An 18873-nucleotide genomic window follows, 5' to 3' on the forward strand; every position below is an offset into this window, starting at 1 on the left:
GTAGAGGCATGAGGGGCTGAATGGCCTCCTCCTGTTCCTAGTTCTTATGTTGTATAGCTGTTTTTTCTCATCAGGGAGTGACAAGTCATTGAACTGCTATGTAAAACCAGCAGAAATGTGTAGTTTTGCCAACTGTTGATTGGGCTGGGTTTTGGCAAGTTACAGAGGCTGGCACGATGGGTTATCTCCTCTCAGTAAACATCTGTTTAGTGATGGCCAGAGACTTACAGCAAGTCATTCACAAAAAGCCTTAACTGAACCTATGCCGTTATGACTAACACAGTAACAAAGTTTCAAGTGATAGACATGGATACCAATTAAACACTAACTGCTCATATCACAGAACAATAATCAGATCCAAGATAATGAAATGTGAGGCTGGATGAACACAGCAGGCCCAGCAGCATCTCAGGAGCACAAAAGAGAGGGGGACTGTCACTGCCCAAGGTATTAGTGAGACTACACCTGTACAGTGGTGGGTCCCCCTACCAGAGGAGGGGTGCAGTTGCATTCGAGACAGATCAGAGGAGGTTCACTAGACTGATTCTAGGGATGAATCAGAGAGGGGGATGGGGAGAGGGAACTGGAAGAAATAGGGAGAGAGGGGGAGGCGGACCGAAGATGGAGAGAAAAGAAGATAGGTGGAGAGGAGAGTATAGGTGGGGAGGTAGGGAGGGGATAGGTCAGTCCAGGGAAGACGGACAGGTCAAGGAGGTGGGATGAGGTTAGTAGGTAGGAGATGGAGGTGCGGCTTGGGGTGCGACTGTATCGGCGCCGCCTCTTGCGCCCCAGCGGAGCTCGAACAGTTCATACACTTCACCAACACCTTCCACCCCAACCTTCAGTTCACCTGGGCCATCTCCAGCACATCCCTCACCTTCCTGGATCTCTCAGTCTCCATCTCAGGCAACCAGCTTGTAACTGATGTCCATTTCAAGCCCACCGACTCCCACAGCAACCTGGAATACACCTCCTCCCACCCACCCTCCTGCAAAAATTCCATCCCCTATTCCCAATTCCTCCGCCTCCGCTGCATCTGCTCCCACGATGAGGCATTCCACTCCCGCACATCCCAGATGTCCAAGTTCTTCAAGGACCGCAACATTCCCCCCACAGTGATCGAGAACGCCCTTGACCGCGTCTCCCGCATTTCCCGCAACACATCCCTCACACCCCGCCCCTGCCACAACCGCCCAAAGATGATCCCCCTCGTTCTCACACACCACCCCACCAACCTCCGGATACAACGCATCATCCTCCGACACTTTCACCATTTACAATCCGACCCCACCACCCAAGACATTTTTCCATCCCCACCCCTGTCTGCTTTCCGGAGAGACCACTCTCTCCATGACTCCCTTGTTCGCTCCACACTGCCCTCCAACCCCACCACACCCGGCACCTTCCCCTGCAACCGCAGGAAATGCTACACCTGCCCCCACACCTCCTCCCTCACCCCTATCCCAGGACCCAAGATGACTTTCCACATTAAGCAGAGGTTCACCTGCACATCTGCCAATGTGGTATACTGCATCCACTGTACCCGGTGTGGCTTCCTCTACATTGGGGAAACCAAGCGGAGGCTTGGGGACCGCTTTGCAGAACACCTCCGCTCAGTTCGCAACAAACAACTGCACCTCCCAGTCGCAAACCATTTCCACTCCCCCTCCCATTCTTTAGATGACATGTCCATCATGGGCCTCCTGCAGTGCCACAATGATGCCACCTGAAGGTTGCAGGAACAGCAACTCATATTCCGCTTGGGAATCCTGCAGCCCAATGGTATCAATGTGGACTTCACCAGCTTCAAAATCTCCCCTTCCCCCACCGCATCCCAATACCAGCCCAGTTCGTCCCCTCCCCCTACTGCACCACACAACGAGCCCAGCTCCTCTCCTCCACCCACTGCATCCCAAAACCAGTCCAACCTGTCTCCGCCTCCCTAACCTGTTCTTCCTCTCACCCATCCCTTCCTCCCACCCCAAGCCGCACCTCCATCTCCTACCTACTAACCTCATCCCACCTCCTTGACCTGTCCGTCTTCCCTGGACTGACCTATCCCCTCCCTATCTCCCCACCTATACTCTCCTCTCCACCTATCTTCTTTTCTCTCCATCTTCGGTCCGCCTCCCCCTCTCTCCCTATTTATTCCATAACCCTCACCCCATCCCCCTCTCTGATGAAGGGTCCAGGCCCGAAACGTCTGCTTTTGTGCTCCTGAGATGCTGCTGGGCCTGCTGTGTTCATCCCGCTTCACACTTTATTATCTTGGATTCTCCAGCATCTGCAGTTCCCATTACCATTAATCAGATCCATGATTGGTTCTGGATTTCAGTGTAAAGAGTATGTTCAACTTTTTGGAATATGAACTGGAAAAGCTGGAACATTACAAACTACTGCATTGCAGAGGACAAACTTGCTGTTTTCTTTTAATATCTCAAAGGTCAAAGAAGGAACTGCGACCTCTTGACCTCTTGGTTACACAAATCATGTAATTCATGTCAGTTCATCCCCGGATGGAGGGCTTGTAATATCAAGAGTGATTGAGGATTCTAAGTCTGTACTCAATGGAGTTGGAAGGCTGAGGGGCGATCTAATTAAAACTTACCGAACACTGAGAGGCCTGAATAGTGTGGACATGGAGAAGATGTTACCACTTGTATGAGAAACTAGGACCCATGGGGCATAGCCTCAGAGTGAAGGCACAACCCTTTAGAACTGAGATGAGGAGGAATTTCTTCAGCCAGAGGGTGGTGAATCTGTGGAACTCATTGCTGGAGAGGGCTGCGGAGGCCAGGTCATTAACTGTATTTAAGACAGAGATAGATAGGTTCAAGGGTTAGATAGGGGATCAAGGGTTACATGGAGAAGGCAGGAGAATGGGGTTGAGAAACATATAGCTGTGATCAAATGGTACAGCAGTTTCAATGGGCCAAACGGCCTAATTCTGCTCCTATAGCTGATGGTTTTATTTTATGGTCTTAGAGAAACTGGGATTTGATAGTTTTGTGAGACAGGCACCTGGTACCTTTAGGTTGTAAAGCTGCCTAACAACAGTCTTTGCATTTTTTGCAAAGTTCCACTTTGTTATTGACATGAGAAAGGGCAGTTTCACTTAGACATCCATATAACCTGAAAACAAAGACAGGTCTCTATCCTTCTCACCCTCTGTGAGTGGAAGATAACACTCAAAGACTCCAAAAAGGGGAACTTCTAACTCAAGCAAAGACCTAGGTCCAAGCGACCGGCTACCAACTTGCGACTCCTCTATCACTCTGTAGTTAATAACAACATGATATCTTCATAAAAAAAAACAAACGAGCTCTGAAAATGTCACCTCAGTTCACCCCTTGGGTTTGGACTTTTGACCCATAGAATTTGTTTCTTTTTGCCAATGTTTACAACCCTGGACATTTCTGTGGAGCTGTCTCATCTGTATCAAAGTGAGCAGGAATTTGTGCAAACCCTGTTTCAGGCTCACAATTATTTATCTGTAATTTTGGCTACAAGTCACCTCATTCACTTTATACATCCTGTGTCCAGCTGATTAATTACTGAAGAGGCTAAGAAAGGCAGGAAGCAAAGGCCAATTTCTGCACAGCAAGCTCCCACCAACAGGAACGAGGCTCTGTTTTGGTGGCGTTAGCTCAGCTTAAGTATGGACACAAGGGACAACCACCCCCATCCTTCTTCAAAGTAGGGCCGTAGGATTTTTATTAACATCCACCTGCGAGGGAAGATGGTGCCTCTGTTCAACATCACATCTACAAGAAGACACCTGTGACAGAGCAGCACGCCCTCAGTACAGGGTCAGGCACGATTACTGCCTCAAGTTTCTGGAAGGGGGTTTAGACCTTCAGCCTTCCGATACACTGGTAGTGTTTGATCATAGAATCCCCACTGTGCAGAAGCAGGTCATTCAGCCCTTCGAGTCAGCACTAACCCTCCAAAGAGCATCTCACCCAGAACCATTCCCCTACCCTAACCCTGTACATCTGTATTGCAACCTCCCATGGGCAATCCATCCTAGCCTGCACATCTTTGGACTGTGAGAGGAAACCGGAGCACCCGGAGCAAACCCACGCAGACATGGGAAGAATGTGGAATCTCTACACAGACATTTGCCTGAGGGTGGGATTGAACCCAAGTCCCTGGGTGCTGTGAGCACCACTTTGCACGGTGCCACCCTTTTCTAAGGGCTAATCGTGAGGAGATGAGTTTCTTTTAATAACATAGCCTTATAGAATCATACAGTTATAAAGCCTGGAAACAGACCCTTCAGTCCAACCAGTCCATGCCGACTGTAATCCCAAACTAAACCAGTCCCACCTGCCTACTCCTGCATCAATGCCCTCCCATCATTTCCTATTCATGAACCTGTCCAAATGTCTTTTAAATGTTGTAATTGTACCCGTACCCGCCACTTCATCTGAAAGTTCATTTCACACGCGAACCACCCTCTGTGTTTAAAAAAAAATTGCCATTTTTAAATCTCTCTCCTCTCACCTTAAAATTCCCCATTGTAGGGAAAAGAAAACTACCATTAACCCTTCATTATTTTATAAACTTCTACAAGGTCACCTCTCAACCTCCTACGCTTCAGTGAAGAAAAGTCCCAACCTATCCAGCCTCTCTTTATAACTCAAACCTTCCATAGAAGGGTCTAGGCCTGAAACGCCAGCTTTCCTGCTCCTCTGATGCTGCTTGGCCTGTTGTGTTCATCCAGCTCCACACCTTGTTATCCCCCTTCCATACCCTCAGTCTGTTTCTGTGGCAGAATGCTTACTGCATAGCTTTTATCATTAAGCCGTTAATCCAGAGACACAGATAATGTTCTGGGGACCAGGTTCGAATCCCAACATGGCAGATGGTGGGCCTTGAATTTGATTAAAAATATCTGCAATTAAGAGTCTAATAACAACCATTATTAATTGTTACAAAAACCCATCTGGCTCACAAATGACCTTTAGGGAAGGAAACTGCCATCCCCACACGTGACTCCAGACCCAGAGCACAGTGATTGACTCTCAACTGCCCTCTGGGCAATTAGCGATGGGCAATAAATGCTGCCCTGGCCAACGACACCCACATCATGTGAATGAATTAAAAAGATAATTCCTCCACTAAAATGTTCGGATGCCAGTGAGACAGGGAAAGGATTCACCTGCGTCAGAAATTATAAAAACAGAAACCACTTCAGATCGAAGTGTGGAGAGCAGAAAATGAACAGAACGGAGAAGAAGGGAGGAAATGGGAACGAGTCGAACCTTTGCAGGCGTGTGGGTTATCCACCTCCGCTGGTGTCCACGGCAACTCTTGGTAGAAGTTCTTGCATTGCTCGCAGTTTAACCCTTTAGTGTTGTGCTTACAGATACATCTCCCGTGAATCTGAACAATAACGAGGAGACAAAGCAGCCACAATGTTACAATGGATGAAATATTCCGAGGGACAAGATCCTTACTTAGATGACGGGCTGATATTCAGCTGGGTTAGCCATCCTCTGGTTACACCTCCTGCCTCCACAGAAATGTACCTTTCCAAAATAAAAGTCAAGCTTTCTATTGATAGTTTGAGCAGGAGGTGCTGGTACCTCGCTGGGTCAGTCACCTGGAATCACACGCATCTCTTTGGCTGAAAACCACTGTTCACCAAGTCTGCAGTCTATACGAACAGTGACAAGGGGATCATAGCTACCAATGTGAGAGGGTCTTACCATTCCAGGAACTCCTTCTTGAATCCCAGCCACTGGAGAGCACTCCGAAGCATGGCCATAACAGAAGCAACTGCCCCGGACCACCAGTTCAAACAAAGCATAATAATATTTCTGCAGGACCTCCATTCGCCTGTCTAGTAGGTTGTCTCCAAGAGTGTGCAGTTTGGTGAAGTGTATTTTCAAGTTAGTAATTCTTAGGAGATCTAGCAGTAACGAAAACACAAAGAAACACATAACGGAACATGTAGGCAGATCAGTACGTGACTGAGGAACACTCATCACTTTGGCACGCCTTCTTCAGTCGCATGTCTGAGACAAGCTTCAGCCCTATCACTGCTCCCGCCCCCAGCCCCCACCCCCCAGGTCAGATCGCCCCACTGTGTAGAGACAGCAGAAACAGCAGGGCTGGGAGTAAGACCGACCGGTCATTTTCACACAGTCAGTTGTTGTGATTTGGAACACGCTGCCCAAGAATGGCAACGTGGTAAGTTATGAAGGGGAAACATTTATGTGGCAATGGGATTCACAGTGATGGGCTAAATGGCATCTTCTCATGGAATATGATTCTCTGGCGGTGTGCACACTCTGTGAATTGGCCCAGTGCATTCTCTATGAGCTGGAACACTGGCCCACTGTATTCTCTGTGAATTGGAACACTGGCTCAGTACATTCTCTATGAGCTGAAACACTGACCCACCGCATTCCTTATGAGCTGGTGCGCTGGCCCAGTGCATTCTCTATGAGCTGGAACACTGGCCCAGTGCATTCTATATGAGCTGAAACACTGATCCAGTGCATTCTCTATGAGCTGGAACACTGGCCCAGTGCATTCTCTATGAGCTGGAACACTGGCCCAGTGCATTCTATATGAGCTGAAACACTGATCCAGTGCATTCTATATGAGCTGAAACACTGGCCCAGTGCATTCTCTATGAGCTGGGTCACTGGCCCAGTGCATTCTCTTTGAGCCGGGACACTGGCCCAGTGCATTCTTTTTGAGCCGGGACACTGGCCCAGTGCATTCTTTTTGAGCTGGGACACTGGTCCAGTGCATTCTCTTTGAGCAGGGACACTGGCCCAGTGCATTTTCTTTGAGCTGGGACACTGGCCCAGTGCATTCTCTTTGAGCTGGGACACTGGCCCAGTGCATTCTCTATGAACTGAGACACTGGCTCAGTGCATTCTCTTTGAGCTGGGACACTGGCCCAGTGCATTATTTGCACACGTGCAATGGCTCACTGCTCTCTTTGGGGTTAATTTAAGGGTCAATGCAATGGCTCTATCTTCTTGCAGAAGACCTAGACCCATTCTCAGAAGCCCCGACATGCCTCAATTGCTGTCAGGAAGTCAGCTGCCTGCTATCAGGGCTCCCCCATCCCTGTCTCCTGGAGCTGCCAGACACTTCAGAGCCAACAATGCCAGCAGCACCTCCCAAACCCCCAGTGCAATGGTCAGTGCTGGTACTGCGGAACGCCAGCAGCATGGAGGAGGCCTTGGATCATGGTCAGTTTATGGAGCCTGCAATGTTCAGTCTAGTAGGAAGTTGGGTCAATCTGTAGGGGGGGTGTGGAGAAGGTATGTCAGTGTGTGATACCACCATTTCGCGGCCACAGGGAGGCTCCAGTTGTGATGCCGAATCTGTTTCCCTGTCTCACAACATGAACGGGAAAGACATTCTCTTTTGTGGAAAGCACATGGATAACATGGGGTTACAGGAGTAGGGTGGCATGTTCTTTACAGACTCGATGGGCTGAGTAGCCTCTTTCCGCACAGTAGGGATTCTACCATTTTATGACATGATTCTACAAAAAGCAATTTTATGAAATTCTGAAATAAAATTTTGTATCAAAAACCTTTCAAACCTGGATACAAAGCCGGAGGCAGACACAGGAATCTGGGAGTAAGCGTTGTGAAGGAAACCTGGCTGGAAACATTGAGCTCCCTTTCACCTACCTTGAATCTCCAGGCTGTAGGGATCAGCCACCTTGATGGCAGGGTCTAGCACTTTGTAAATAACCTGCAAAACGATTTTGATGGATTCATTAATCAACAATCTTGTGCTGCTGATAAATAGAGCAGATCCTGAGATAGCTCAAAGTACTTCAGAACCAATTAAGTATGTTTTTTTGAATTGTGATAACATCACAGATGTAGAGCACAGCAAGATCCCGCATGCACACTCTCATGGCTAAGAGGATGACCTTCTTTCTGTGATGCTTATGGAGAAAGAGCCATTATCTCAGACATTGCAGAGAACAATTACCCTGTTTAGGGTAAATGTTCAGCACAATACTGTGGGCCAAAGGGTCTGTACCCAATAGACAATAGACAACAGGTGCTGGAGTAGGCCATTCGGCCCTTTGAGCCAGAACCACCATTCATTATGATCATGGCTGATCATCCACAATCTGTATCCTGTTCCTGCCTTATCCCCATAACCCCTGATTCCACTATTTTTAAGAGCTCTATCCATCTTTTTCTTGAAAGTATCCAGAGAGTTGGCCTCCACTGCCTTCTGGGGCAGAGCATTCCATATATCCACCACTCTCTGGGTGAAGACGTTTTTCCTCAACTCTGTACTGTGCTATTTTGTTCTATGTTCTAAGTACGAACAGCCCCTTTGCTGCTGGTTGACCAGGAGGGATCTCAGCCAGGGAACAAAACACCACCCTAACCATGCACACTCCCTTGGTTCCACCCTGGCGGAAGTGGGCAAGGCCCCTACTCTGAAATGTGGGACTCAGCTCTCTGAAACGGGATACAACTGTTCACATTCCACTCCCAGGTCTGGAGACGTAAACTGACACATATTCCGCTCTGCTTCTCCCAATCCCATTATTCAAGAGTGCATTCGGTGCTGTAATCCTGAAAGCACTCAGTTCACTCACCAACAATCCAACATGTCTAAACCCATCTCATCACATGTTTTAGGGACAGTTGAAAGATCTAATTGTGGAAAAAATAAAAACTTGGAAGGAGCCAAGGTTATATTTTAAGTCACACTGTTTAATTTTCCCTCAAGCTGTGGAAATTCAGATCTAATCATCACAATGTCTTGTCAAGAGTCCAAGAGATGATTAATAATCTTCTTTTACTTGAGAGAGGTGTGAAACAAATGTGTGACGGTAATTCAAATCTCCTTTCTTACATTTTTCAAGTGCTTCATCACATTAAAGCATGCCAAGAATTTCACACAACAAACCCTGTGAATTACTGCTGCACAAAACACCACAATCCATTCACACAGCAAGATCCCACAGGCAGCAATAAATGGCCGGGACAATTGTGATCCACCTGGTCAAGGGAGGTCAGTTGGTCAAAGCTTAAGGAGAAGTTTACTGCTCCTCTGCCAATGAGATAGGGACTGCAGATGCTGGAGAATCCGAGATAACACGGTGTGAAGCTGGGTGAACACAGCAGGCCAAGCAGCATCAGAGGAGCAGGAAAGCTGGCGTTTCAGGCCTAGACCCTCCTTCAGAAATGGGGGAGGGGAAGGGGGCTCTGAAACAAATAGGGAGAGAGGGGGAGGTGGATCGAAGATGGATAGAGGAGAAGATAGGTGGAGAGGAGACAGACAGGTCAAAGAGGCAGGGATGGAGCCAATCTCTGGGAAGGATCTCAGGGTTGCTTTTGTCTTCCTTGTTGTGGATGGTAACTTGAGAAAGACAGTACCTGTAGGAGCAGGATTATTTCTCATGTATTCATTCACAGGATGTTGGTGTCGCTGGCTAGACCAGCATTTATTGTCCATCCCAAATGGAAATTAAGGGACAACCACATTGCTACAGGTCAGGAGTCACATATAGGCCAGACCAGGTAAGGATGGCACTTTCCTTCCCTAAAGAATATCAGTAAACAAGTGGGTCTTTAATTCTCTGGACAATCATCAATAGATTCTTAATTCCAGATTTTTATTTGATTCAAACTCCGCCATCTGTCACAAAGAGATAACAAAGCGTAGAGCTGGATGAACACATTCTTCAGAACAGGTTCCTGAAGAAGAGTCTAGGCCCGAAACACCAGCCTTCCTGCTCCTCTGATGCTGCTTGGCCTGCTGTGTCCATCCAGCTCTACACCTTGTTATCTCAGATTCTCCAGCATCTGCAGTTCCTACTATCTCCACCATCTGTCATGGTGGGATTTGAACCCAGGTCCCCCGAACATTAGCTCAGTCTCCAGATTAAAATAGCCTGGTGATATTACCACTAGGCCGTCACCTCCCCACCGCCTATGAGCATGACAGGATGAAAAAGAATTGGAAAAATCTTTGCCAGGTTCTGGGTCTAAAATTCAACATCATTATATCAGACCTTCTCCATGATTTACAATTAAATCATTTGATATTCCTAATTAAATCATGAATGTGGGTGTCACTGGCTGGTCCAGCATTTATTGCCCATCCCTAGTTGCCCCTGGAGAAGGTGGGGGTGAGATGCCTTCTTGAACCACTGCAGTCCATGTGCTATAGGGTGACCCACAATGTCCCTTAGGGAGGGAATTCCAAGATTCTGACCCACTGACAGTGAACAAACAGTGATATATTTCCAAGTCAGGATGGTGAGTGCTTGGAGAGGAACTTGCAGGGGGTGGTGTTCCCATGTATCTGCTGCCCTTGTCCTTCTAGATAGAAGAAGTTATTAATTTGGAAGGTGCTGCCTGAAGATCTTTGGTGAATTTCTGCAGGGTATCTTGTAGATGGTACACACTGCTGCTACTGATCATCAGTGGTCAATCAAGCGGCTGCTTTGTCCTGGATGGTGTCAAGCTTCTTGTGTTGTTGGGGCTGCACCCATCCAGGCAAGTGGGGAGTATTCCATCACACTCCTGACTTGTAGATGGTGGGCAGATTTTGGAGAGTCAGGTCAGTTACTCGCACTGAATTGTCAGCCTTCAGAGAGAGTGCAGGTCAATTTTGACTTTGATGAATTGATAAATTTGTCAGGGATGTTGAAAGAGAAGCTGTATTGATGTCTGCCAGTTTTGATCAATACCTGCGAGTGTGTATTTGGGGCAGAAAGCTGAGGCAGGGGGAATGTTGGATTCAATTTCTATCAATCATTTGATCAGACAGCTGCTTTCTCCCTCCCTTATCCTGACCCTTCCCAGTGAAAAGTACAACCAGACAGATCTGCTCCAGACCCACCTCGCCATTTGTAGACGGTTCGATGTCTGAGTAACGATGGTCACAAATAACATCATCAATCCCCCTCAGGGGGCCGGCGGGGATATGAGGGAAGGAAACTGTGCAGTTGAAAGCAAAGTAACGATACACCTTCCACGTCCGGCCAAAGTCTGAAGATCTCTCAATATACATGGCAGCTGGGCGAAATGTCTAATCAACAGAAAGGATAACACAAGATGGTTATTTCCACAGCTTTCTGCCCTGGGTTGTGCAGAGCTGGGCTGAGAGGTGGCAAATGGAGTTTAATGCAGACAAGTGTGAGGTGATGCACTTTGGTGGGAGTAACCGGAAGGCAAAGTACTGGGCTAATGGTAAGATTCTTAGTAGTGTAGATGAGCAGAGAGATCTCGGTGTCCACGTACACAGATCCTTGAAAGTTGCCACCCAGGTTGACAGGGCTGTTATGACAGCATACAGTGTTTTGGCTTTTATTAATAGAGGGATCGAGTTCCGGAACCAAGAGGTTATGGTGAAGCTGTACAAAACTCTGGTGCGGCCGCACTTGGAGTATTGCGCACAGTTCTGGTCACCGCATTATAAGAAGGATGTGGAAGCTTTGGAAAGGGTGCAGAGGAGATTTACTAGGATGTTGCCTGGTATGGAGGGAAGGTCTTACAAGGAAAGGCTGAGGGACTTGAGGCTGTTTTCATTAGAGAGAAGAAGGTTGAGAGGTGACTTAATTGAAACATATAAAATAATCGGAGGATTAGATAGGGTGGATAGGGAGAGCCTTTTTCTTAGGATGGTGACGGCGAGCATGAGGGGGCATAGCTTTAAATTGAGGGGTGAAAGATATAGGACAGATGTCAGAGGTCGTTTCTTTACTCAGAGAGTAGTAAGGGAATGGAACGCTTTGCCTGCAACGGTAGTAGATTCACCAACTTTAGGTACATTTAAGTCGTCATTGGATAAGCATATAGACGTACATGGAATAGTGTAGGTTACATAGGCTTGAGATCGGTATGACAGGTCGGCACAACATCGAGGGCCGAAGGGCCTGTACTGTGCTGTAATGTTCTATGTTCTATGTTCTTCACAGGAATTTGATCAGACACAAACTGTCACCAGGCCACAAGAGGTGATACTAAAACAGGAGATCAACTCCTCGGAAAAAGGTGCATGATTTTAAGGATCATCTTAAATGAGGAGAGAGGAGAGAGCAGTGAAAATGTTTAGGGGGAAAATTAAAGCCCAGGCAGCTGAAGCCACTCCCACCAAAAGATGACTAATTAAAATCAGGGGTAGCACTGGGGGAATGAGTAAATTCCAGACGGAGTTTCAGGAAATTGAGCCAAGTTCAGGCAAGAACTTGAAAAGAAGAACACCATTTTTAATAGGAGCAGTTACTGGAAAAGCTCAGCAGGTCTGTCAGCATCAGTGAAGGAGAAAACAGAGTTAATGTTTCTGGTCCGGTGACCCTTGCTCATTGAAAGCAATGTGTTGTACATTTAAACTTTGAATTGATTCAGGGATGACTGGTTTCTATCTGTGTAACAGGATTTTAAAACGTCTGCTCCATGTCAACAGCCCAGCTCGCAGCTCTTTCTACATCCCTCTCACTTTTCTCTGAGTACACAGCCAGGCTCAACCAATAAAACGCAGCCAGCATCAATGTTAAAACAAGTTAGAATCAAACACAGAGTAATTAAACACTACACAATGTAGTTCAATGAGCCTATGGTGGTGATGGGTAGGCAGGACTTGATGCATGTGCAGACATGAACAATGCAGTTTGAGATACATTAGAGTCGACACATCCCTGAGGTGCTTCTAAGCTCTCAGTTCATCCATCACCCAAAGCTGAGGGCTTGAGCTAAAGTAAAATAACTTGATCAGTACAAGCAGACTGAGGTTTGGCATAAACTCTAGTCAGGAATGTCATCAATCCAGCAAGCAGCATATTTACTGAGATGGTATTTGCTGAAGGTTATTATGAAGAGCATTTTGTGAGGACATTTGCTAAGGCTTATTACTGAGGGCACATGCTGAGGGTATTGTTTTGAAGGCTATTACGTAGGGTATTTGCTGAGTCAGGGTAAATTCTGACCATTGAGTTTTGGAATGACCACCAAAGTGCTGCCATGGTGAGGTGGGACGATGTTACTAATTAACAGGCCCATTGTCAGCTCAGGGCCTGAGTAGAATCATTCCTGATCAAAGAGCAAACCTGATCTGGAGCACAGCCCAGAGCTGAGGGTGTGTTCGAATCATTCACACAGTAAATCTCACCAGCTGTACCAACACAACAAAGCTAGCACCACAATACGGTTTCCAGAATAATTAAAACATAATTTCCCTTTAATTTATAGGATTAATCTTCAGTAAATAATCTGAGCAATAACCTCGCTTCATGACACTCAATGAGTACTGTCAGTAAGAAGTGACAATAAATCCCCTGAGTGAAAGCTCCTGTTGAAAGGGATTTGCAGTGAGCAGTGGGGAAGTCAGCCCTATGCACAAACCAGTGCCTGGAACATGGCCCCAGTCCATCAGCTGGTTCATCTTTCAGGTCCTTCAGAGATGAAAGAGATCAAAGCTCCAGCATATGACCAGTGGGGGAAACAGGGGTTAGTTAAGCTTTAAAGAAGTTGGTTGAGGTATTTTTCTGCACAATAATTAAGACTGAAACTGACTGGGTGTGTACAGGAACAAATATTTCTTTAGAACTTTGTTGAAAGCACCTTTAATGTTGAGTTAGACTGTATTGAAGAATTGTGAGGAGATTCCAGTCTGTAGTTAAACCAGCCCTCCCCTGTCCTGTTCTTTCTCTCTTACCTTGAATTTCATGATGAGGTGTGTGAAATGGAATTCAGCTTCTAGGTCCAGCTGGATGCTGACTTTCTCTTCCCCTGTGTGTGGAGACAAGGCACAGCAAGATGGTGACTGGCCACAAACTGGCACCAGGTATCAGGAGACACCCAGGATAACAATTCTCTTGTGCAAACAGATGTTTGTTGCCCGTGCCACGTGCTAGTGAGGCGAGGAATAGGGAGAGAGAGGAGTTGAACACGTGGCTACAGGGATGGTGCAGGAGGGAGGGTTTTGGATTCTTGGATAATTGGGACTCTTTCTGGGGTAGGTGGGACCTCTACAAGCAGGATGGTCTTCACCTGAACCAGAGGGGTACTGATATCCTGGGGGGGATATTTGCTAAGGCTATTCGGGTGGGTTTAAACTAATTCAGCAGGGGGATGGGCACCAAAATTGTAGTTCGAGTACAGAAAAGGTTGAGAGTAGGAAGGGCCGAAATAAAGTATCAGGGACGCAAGATGGCACCGGCAAGTAAGAAGTTGGTTTGAAGTGTGTCTACTTCAATGCCAGGAGCGTCCAGAATAAGGTGGGTGAACTTCCAGCATGGGTTAGTACCTGGGACTTCAATGTTGTGGCCATTTCGGAGACATGGATAGAGCAGGGACAGGAATGGTTGTTGCAGGGTCCGGGATTTGGATGTTTCGGTAAGAACAGAGAAGACGGTAAAAGGGGAGAGGTGTGGCATTGTTGGACAAGGACAGTATTATAGTTGCAGAAAGAATGTTTGGAGACTCGTCAACTGCGGTAGTATGGGCTGAGGTTAGAAACAGGAAAGGAGTGGTCACCCTGTTGGGAGCTTTCTATAGGCCTCCGAATAGTTCCAGAGATGTAGAGGAAAGGATAGCAAAGATGATTCTCGATAGGAGTGAGAGAGACAGGATAGTTGTCATGGGGGACTTTAACTTTCCAAATATTGACTGGGAACACGATAGTTCGAGTACTATAGATGGGTCAGTTTTTGTCCAGTGTGTGCAGGAGGGCTTCCTGACACAGTATATAGATAGGCCAACAAGGGACAAAGCCACATTAGATTTGGTACTGGGTAATGAGTCTGGCCAGGTGTTAGATTTGGAAGTAGGTGAGCACTTTGGTGATAGCAATCACAATTCTGTTATGTTTACTTTAGTGATGGAAAGGAATAGGTGTATACCACTGGGCAAGAGTTATAGCTGGGGGAAAGGCAATTATGATGAGATTAGGCAAGATTTAGGGAGCATAGAATGGGGAAGGAAACTGCAGGGGATGGGCACATTAGAAATGTGGAGCTTATTCAAGAAAAAGCTCCTGTGTGTCCTAGATAAATATGTACCTGTCAGGCAGGGAGGAAGCTGTAGAGTGCGGGAGCCGTGGTTTACGAAGGAAGTGGAATCTCTGGTCAAGAGGAAGAAGAAGGCTGATGTTAGGATGAGATGTGAAGGCTCAATTAGGGTGCTTGAAGGTTACAAGGTAGCCAGAAAAGACCTAAAGAGAGAGCTCAGAAAAGCCAGGAGGAGACATGAGAAGTTGTTGGCAGATAGGATCAGGGTCAACCCTAAGGCTTTCTATAGGTATTTAAGGAATAAAAGAATGACGAAAGTAAGATTAGGCCCAATCAAGGATAGTAGTGGTAAGTTGTGTGTGGAGTCAGATGAGATAGGGGAAGCACTAAATGAATATTTTTCAACAGTATTCACTCCAGAAAACGACAATGTTGTCGAGGAGAATACTGAGATACAGGCTACTAGACGAGGTGGGATTGAGGTTCACAAGGAAGAGGTATTAGAAATCCCACAGAGTGTGAAGATAGATAAGTCACCTGGGCCGGCTGGGATTTATCCCAGGATCCTCTGGGAAGCCAGAGAGGAGATTGCCGAGCCTTTGGCATTGATCTTTAACTCGTCATTGTCTACAGGAATAGTGCCAGATGACTGGAGGATAGCAAATGTGGTTCCCCTGTTCAAGAAGGGGAGTAGAGACAACCCTGGTAATTATAGACCAGTGAGCCTTACCTCAGATGTTGGTAAAGTGTTGGAAAAGGTTATAAGAGATAGGATTTATAATCATCTAGAAAAGAATAATTTGATTAGCGATAGTCAGCACGGTTTTGTGAAGGGAAGGTCGTGCCTCACAAACCTTATTGAGTTCTTTGAGAAGGTGGCCAAACAGGTAGATGAGAGTAAACCGGTTGATGTGGTGTATATGGATTTCAGCAAGGCGTTCGATAAGGTTCCCCACAATAGGCTATTGTACAAAATGCGGAGGAATGGGATTGTGGAGATATAGCAGTTTGGATCGGAAATTGGCTTGCTGAAAGAAGACAGAGGGTGGTAGTTGATGGGAAATGTTCATCCTGGAGACCAGTTACTAGTGGTGTACCGCAAGGGTCGGTGTTGGGTCCACTGCTGTTTGTCATTTTTATAAACGACCTGGATGAGGGCGTAGAAGGATGGGTTAGTAAATTTGCAGATGACACTAAGGTCAGTGGAGTTGTGGATAGTGATGAAGAATGTTGTAGGTTACAGGGAGACATAGATAAGCTGCAGAGCTGGGCTGAGAGGTGGAAAATGGAGTTTAATGCAGACAAGTGTGAGGTGATGCACTTTGGTAGGAGTAACCAGAAGGCAAAGTACTGGGCTAATGGTAAGATTCTTGGGAGTGTAGATGAGCAGAGAGATCTCGGTGTCCACGTACACAGATCCTTGAAAGTTGCCACCCAGCCTTGACAGGGCTGTTAAGAAGGCATACAGTGTTTTGGCTTTTATTAATAGAGGGATCGAGTTCCGGAACCAAGAGATTATGGTGAAGCTGTACAAAACTCTGGTGCGGCCGCACTTGGAGTATTGTGTACAGTTCTGGTCACCGCATTATAAGAAGGATGTGGAAGCTTTGGAAAGGGTGCAGAGGAGATTTACTAGGATGTTGCCTGGTATGGAGGGAAGGTCTTACGTGGAAAGGCTGAGGGACTTGAGGCTGTTTTCGTTCGAGAGAAGAAGGTTGAGAGGTGAGTTAACTGAGATATATAAGTTAATCAGAGGGTTAGACAGGGTGGATAGGGACAGCCTTTTTCCTAGGATGGTGACGGTGAGCACGAGGGGGCATAGCTTTAAATTGAGGGGTGAAAGATATAGGACAGATGTCAGAGGTGGTTTCTTTATTCAGAGAGTAGTCAGAGAAGTCGGGGGTGAAGAGAGAGAGATTGAGACAAATCAGGAAGGAATTTCAGAGTGCAGCGACGAGACAGCATGCAAAACAGACAATTACAAGAAAACTCTTGTCCCATGAAGCATGCCTCTTTTCCTGAACCTCAAGCCATTTATTAAATCTGAAAAGATGGCTTTGTAAACTTCAGCATCCTTCGTCCAATCTCACATCAAAACCGTCCAAACTTTGGCAATGTGATCTGCCCAGATGGTACTGGGGCGATGACCAGGAATACAGGAATCACTGTGTTTCCGCTCAGGTTTCATAAGGCTCTGCCAACGCTTCTCCCCATAAGGGCTGCTTGATTGGGAGAGAGTGAGGTAGTAAACCAAGTACCAGCGAACTATTCTGCTGCCTCTTGGCCACTGTGTGCCTCACGTGTTACTGTTGGCTACACAAAGGACATAGTGTTCAGAGCGTCTAAGTTACAATCACAAACATAACCAGCTCAAGATAATAATAACACACTGTGAAAACTGATATTTTCTAATAAATTCCCTCTCCTCACATGGACTACAATTGCAACAGTTTGATCAGATGTTTCTCTCTGCTCTTCTCTTCCGCTAGCCTATCCGACAAACTCCCTTTAATACTCACCCAGAACTCCAGGTTCCCTCCTATAGCAGCTCGGAATGTCACTACCGATGCAGGGAGCTCAATTCAGGAAGCAGGTCAACAATACAGATCTCCAGGAGTAAAACACAACTGGAACTCCCCAACAAAGGGGCCCATTCTAGTACCAATTGCCAGGGGCATTGAGCATGCTGAGAGACAATTTAATGGAGGGTTTTAGTATTGACATGGATTACCGAGGATTGGTCAATCAACTTAAGATTTTGAAAGCATGGAGTCAGTTTGGGAGGAATGTATTTACTCTGAGGCTTATTGGGAATGCAGGAACACTTTGCCATGGAGCTGAGACAACTGCATCAGGACACAGCAGATACACATTAGCAATAGATAGATAGATGTGGAGTTGGGGAATGGAACTGGAGAGTGGAGCTGCAGTGAGGGTTAGGGGTGTGGGACTGACGTGAAGGATAGGAGAGTGGAACAGAGGGGAGGGATAGAGGAGTGGGGCTGAGGTGAGGGATAGGGGAATGGCATCGAGGAGTGGGACTGCGGTGAGGGATAGGGGAATGGGGCCAGGCAGTGGGACTGAGGTGAGGGATAGAGGAGCAGGGCTGAGGTGAGGGATAGGGGAATGGCATCGAGGAGTGGGACTGCAGTGAGGGATAGAGGAGCGGGGCTGAGGTGAGGGATAGGGGAATGGCATCGAGGAGTGGGACTGCGGTGAGGGATAGAGGAGCAGGGCTGAGGTGAGGATAGGAGAATGGGATTGAGAAATGGGATAGGGGGATGGAATAAGAAAGTGGGACGAAGGTGAGGGAAAGAGGAGTAGAACTGGAGAATGGGATTGGGGAATGGGACTACTGTAGGGGTGAGGGGTGAGGTGAGATCGTGTTTTTAGAATTAATGTCGCAAAGAGCAGAGGGAGGAGCTGAAAGGACTCTTGCTGTTGCGATTCTAAAAATCGGGTTGTCTGACAACATCGAGGACATTAAACTGAAACATTCCGACTGGTCTGCACAACTCATTCAGTGACATTGTCCTGTGTCAGATTTGTCAAAATGCGCATTTCATACTAACACCTTCAGTATTTACAGCACTCAGCAGAGCCCCTCATTTAAACACACTGTCAGTTTAAAAACAAGTTGTAATTGCAGCGCCTGTACCTTTAATCTCAGCTAAATGTCAAAGATGCTGGGCAGAGCTGTGTGTAAAACAGAGCATCATTCCAAACAAGATATTTGTTAAAATATGGGTCAAAGGCTTGGGTTTAGGAAGCCAGGAGGTGAGAGAGGTGAAGGGATTCAGAGGGAGAATTCTAAAGACCAGAAATCGGACACTGAAGGAGGGCAGGGCGCTCAGAAGCAGAGAATTCGAACGTGCAGTCGATAGCTGCAGCAGAGAGGGAGCAAAGGG

General features: G+C 46.8%; 1 protein-coding gene across 4 annotated transcripts in view; it reads right to left on the minus strand.

Annotated features, from left to right (window-relative positions):
* lamb2l (laminin, beta 2-like) overlaps positions 1-18873 on the minus strand; it is a 182084-nt gene that overhangs the window by 94601 nt on the left and 68610 nt on the right. For all 4 annotated transcript variants that reach the window (XM_059649686.1, XM_059649685.1, XM_059649687.1 and 1 more), the window contains 5 exons: positions 13672-13745; positions 10858-11046; positions 7668-7731; positions 5715-5917; positions 5268-5388 (listed from right to left, as the gene is read on the minus strand). In XM_059649686.1, the coding sequence (XP_059505669.1) occupies positions 5268-5388; positions 5715-5917; positions 7668-7731; positions 10858-11046; positions 13672-13745 (651 nt within the window). The remainder of the gene's footprint in view (positions 1-5267; positions 5389-5714; positions 5918-7667; positions 7732-10857; positions 11047-13671; positions 13746-18873) is intronic.

Source organism: Stegostoma tigrinum, chromosome 11 (genome assembly GCF_030684315.1).
Source record: "Stegostoma tigrinum isolate sSteTig4 chromosome 11, sSteTig4.hap1, whole genome shotgun sequence".
NCBI lineage: Eukaryota > Metazoa > Chordata > Chondrichthyes > Orectolobiformes > Stegostomatidae > Stegostoma > Stegostoma tigrinum.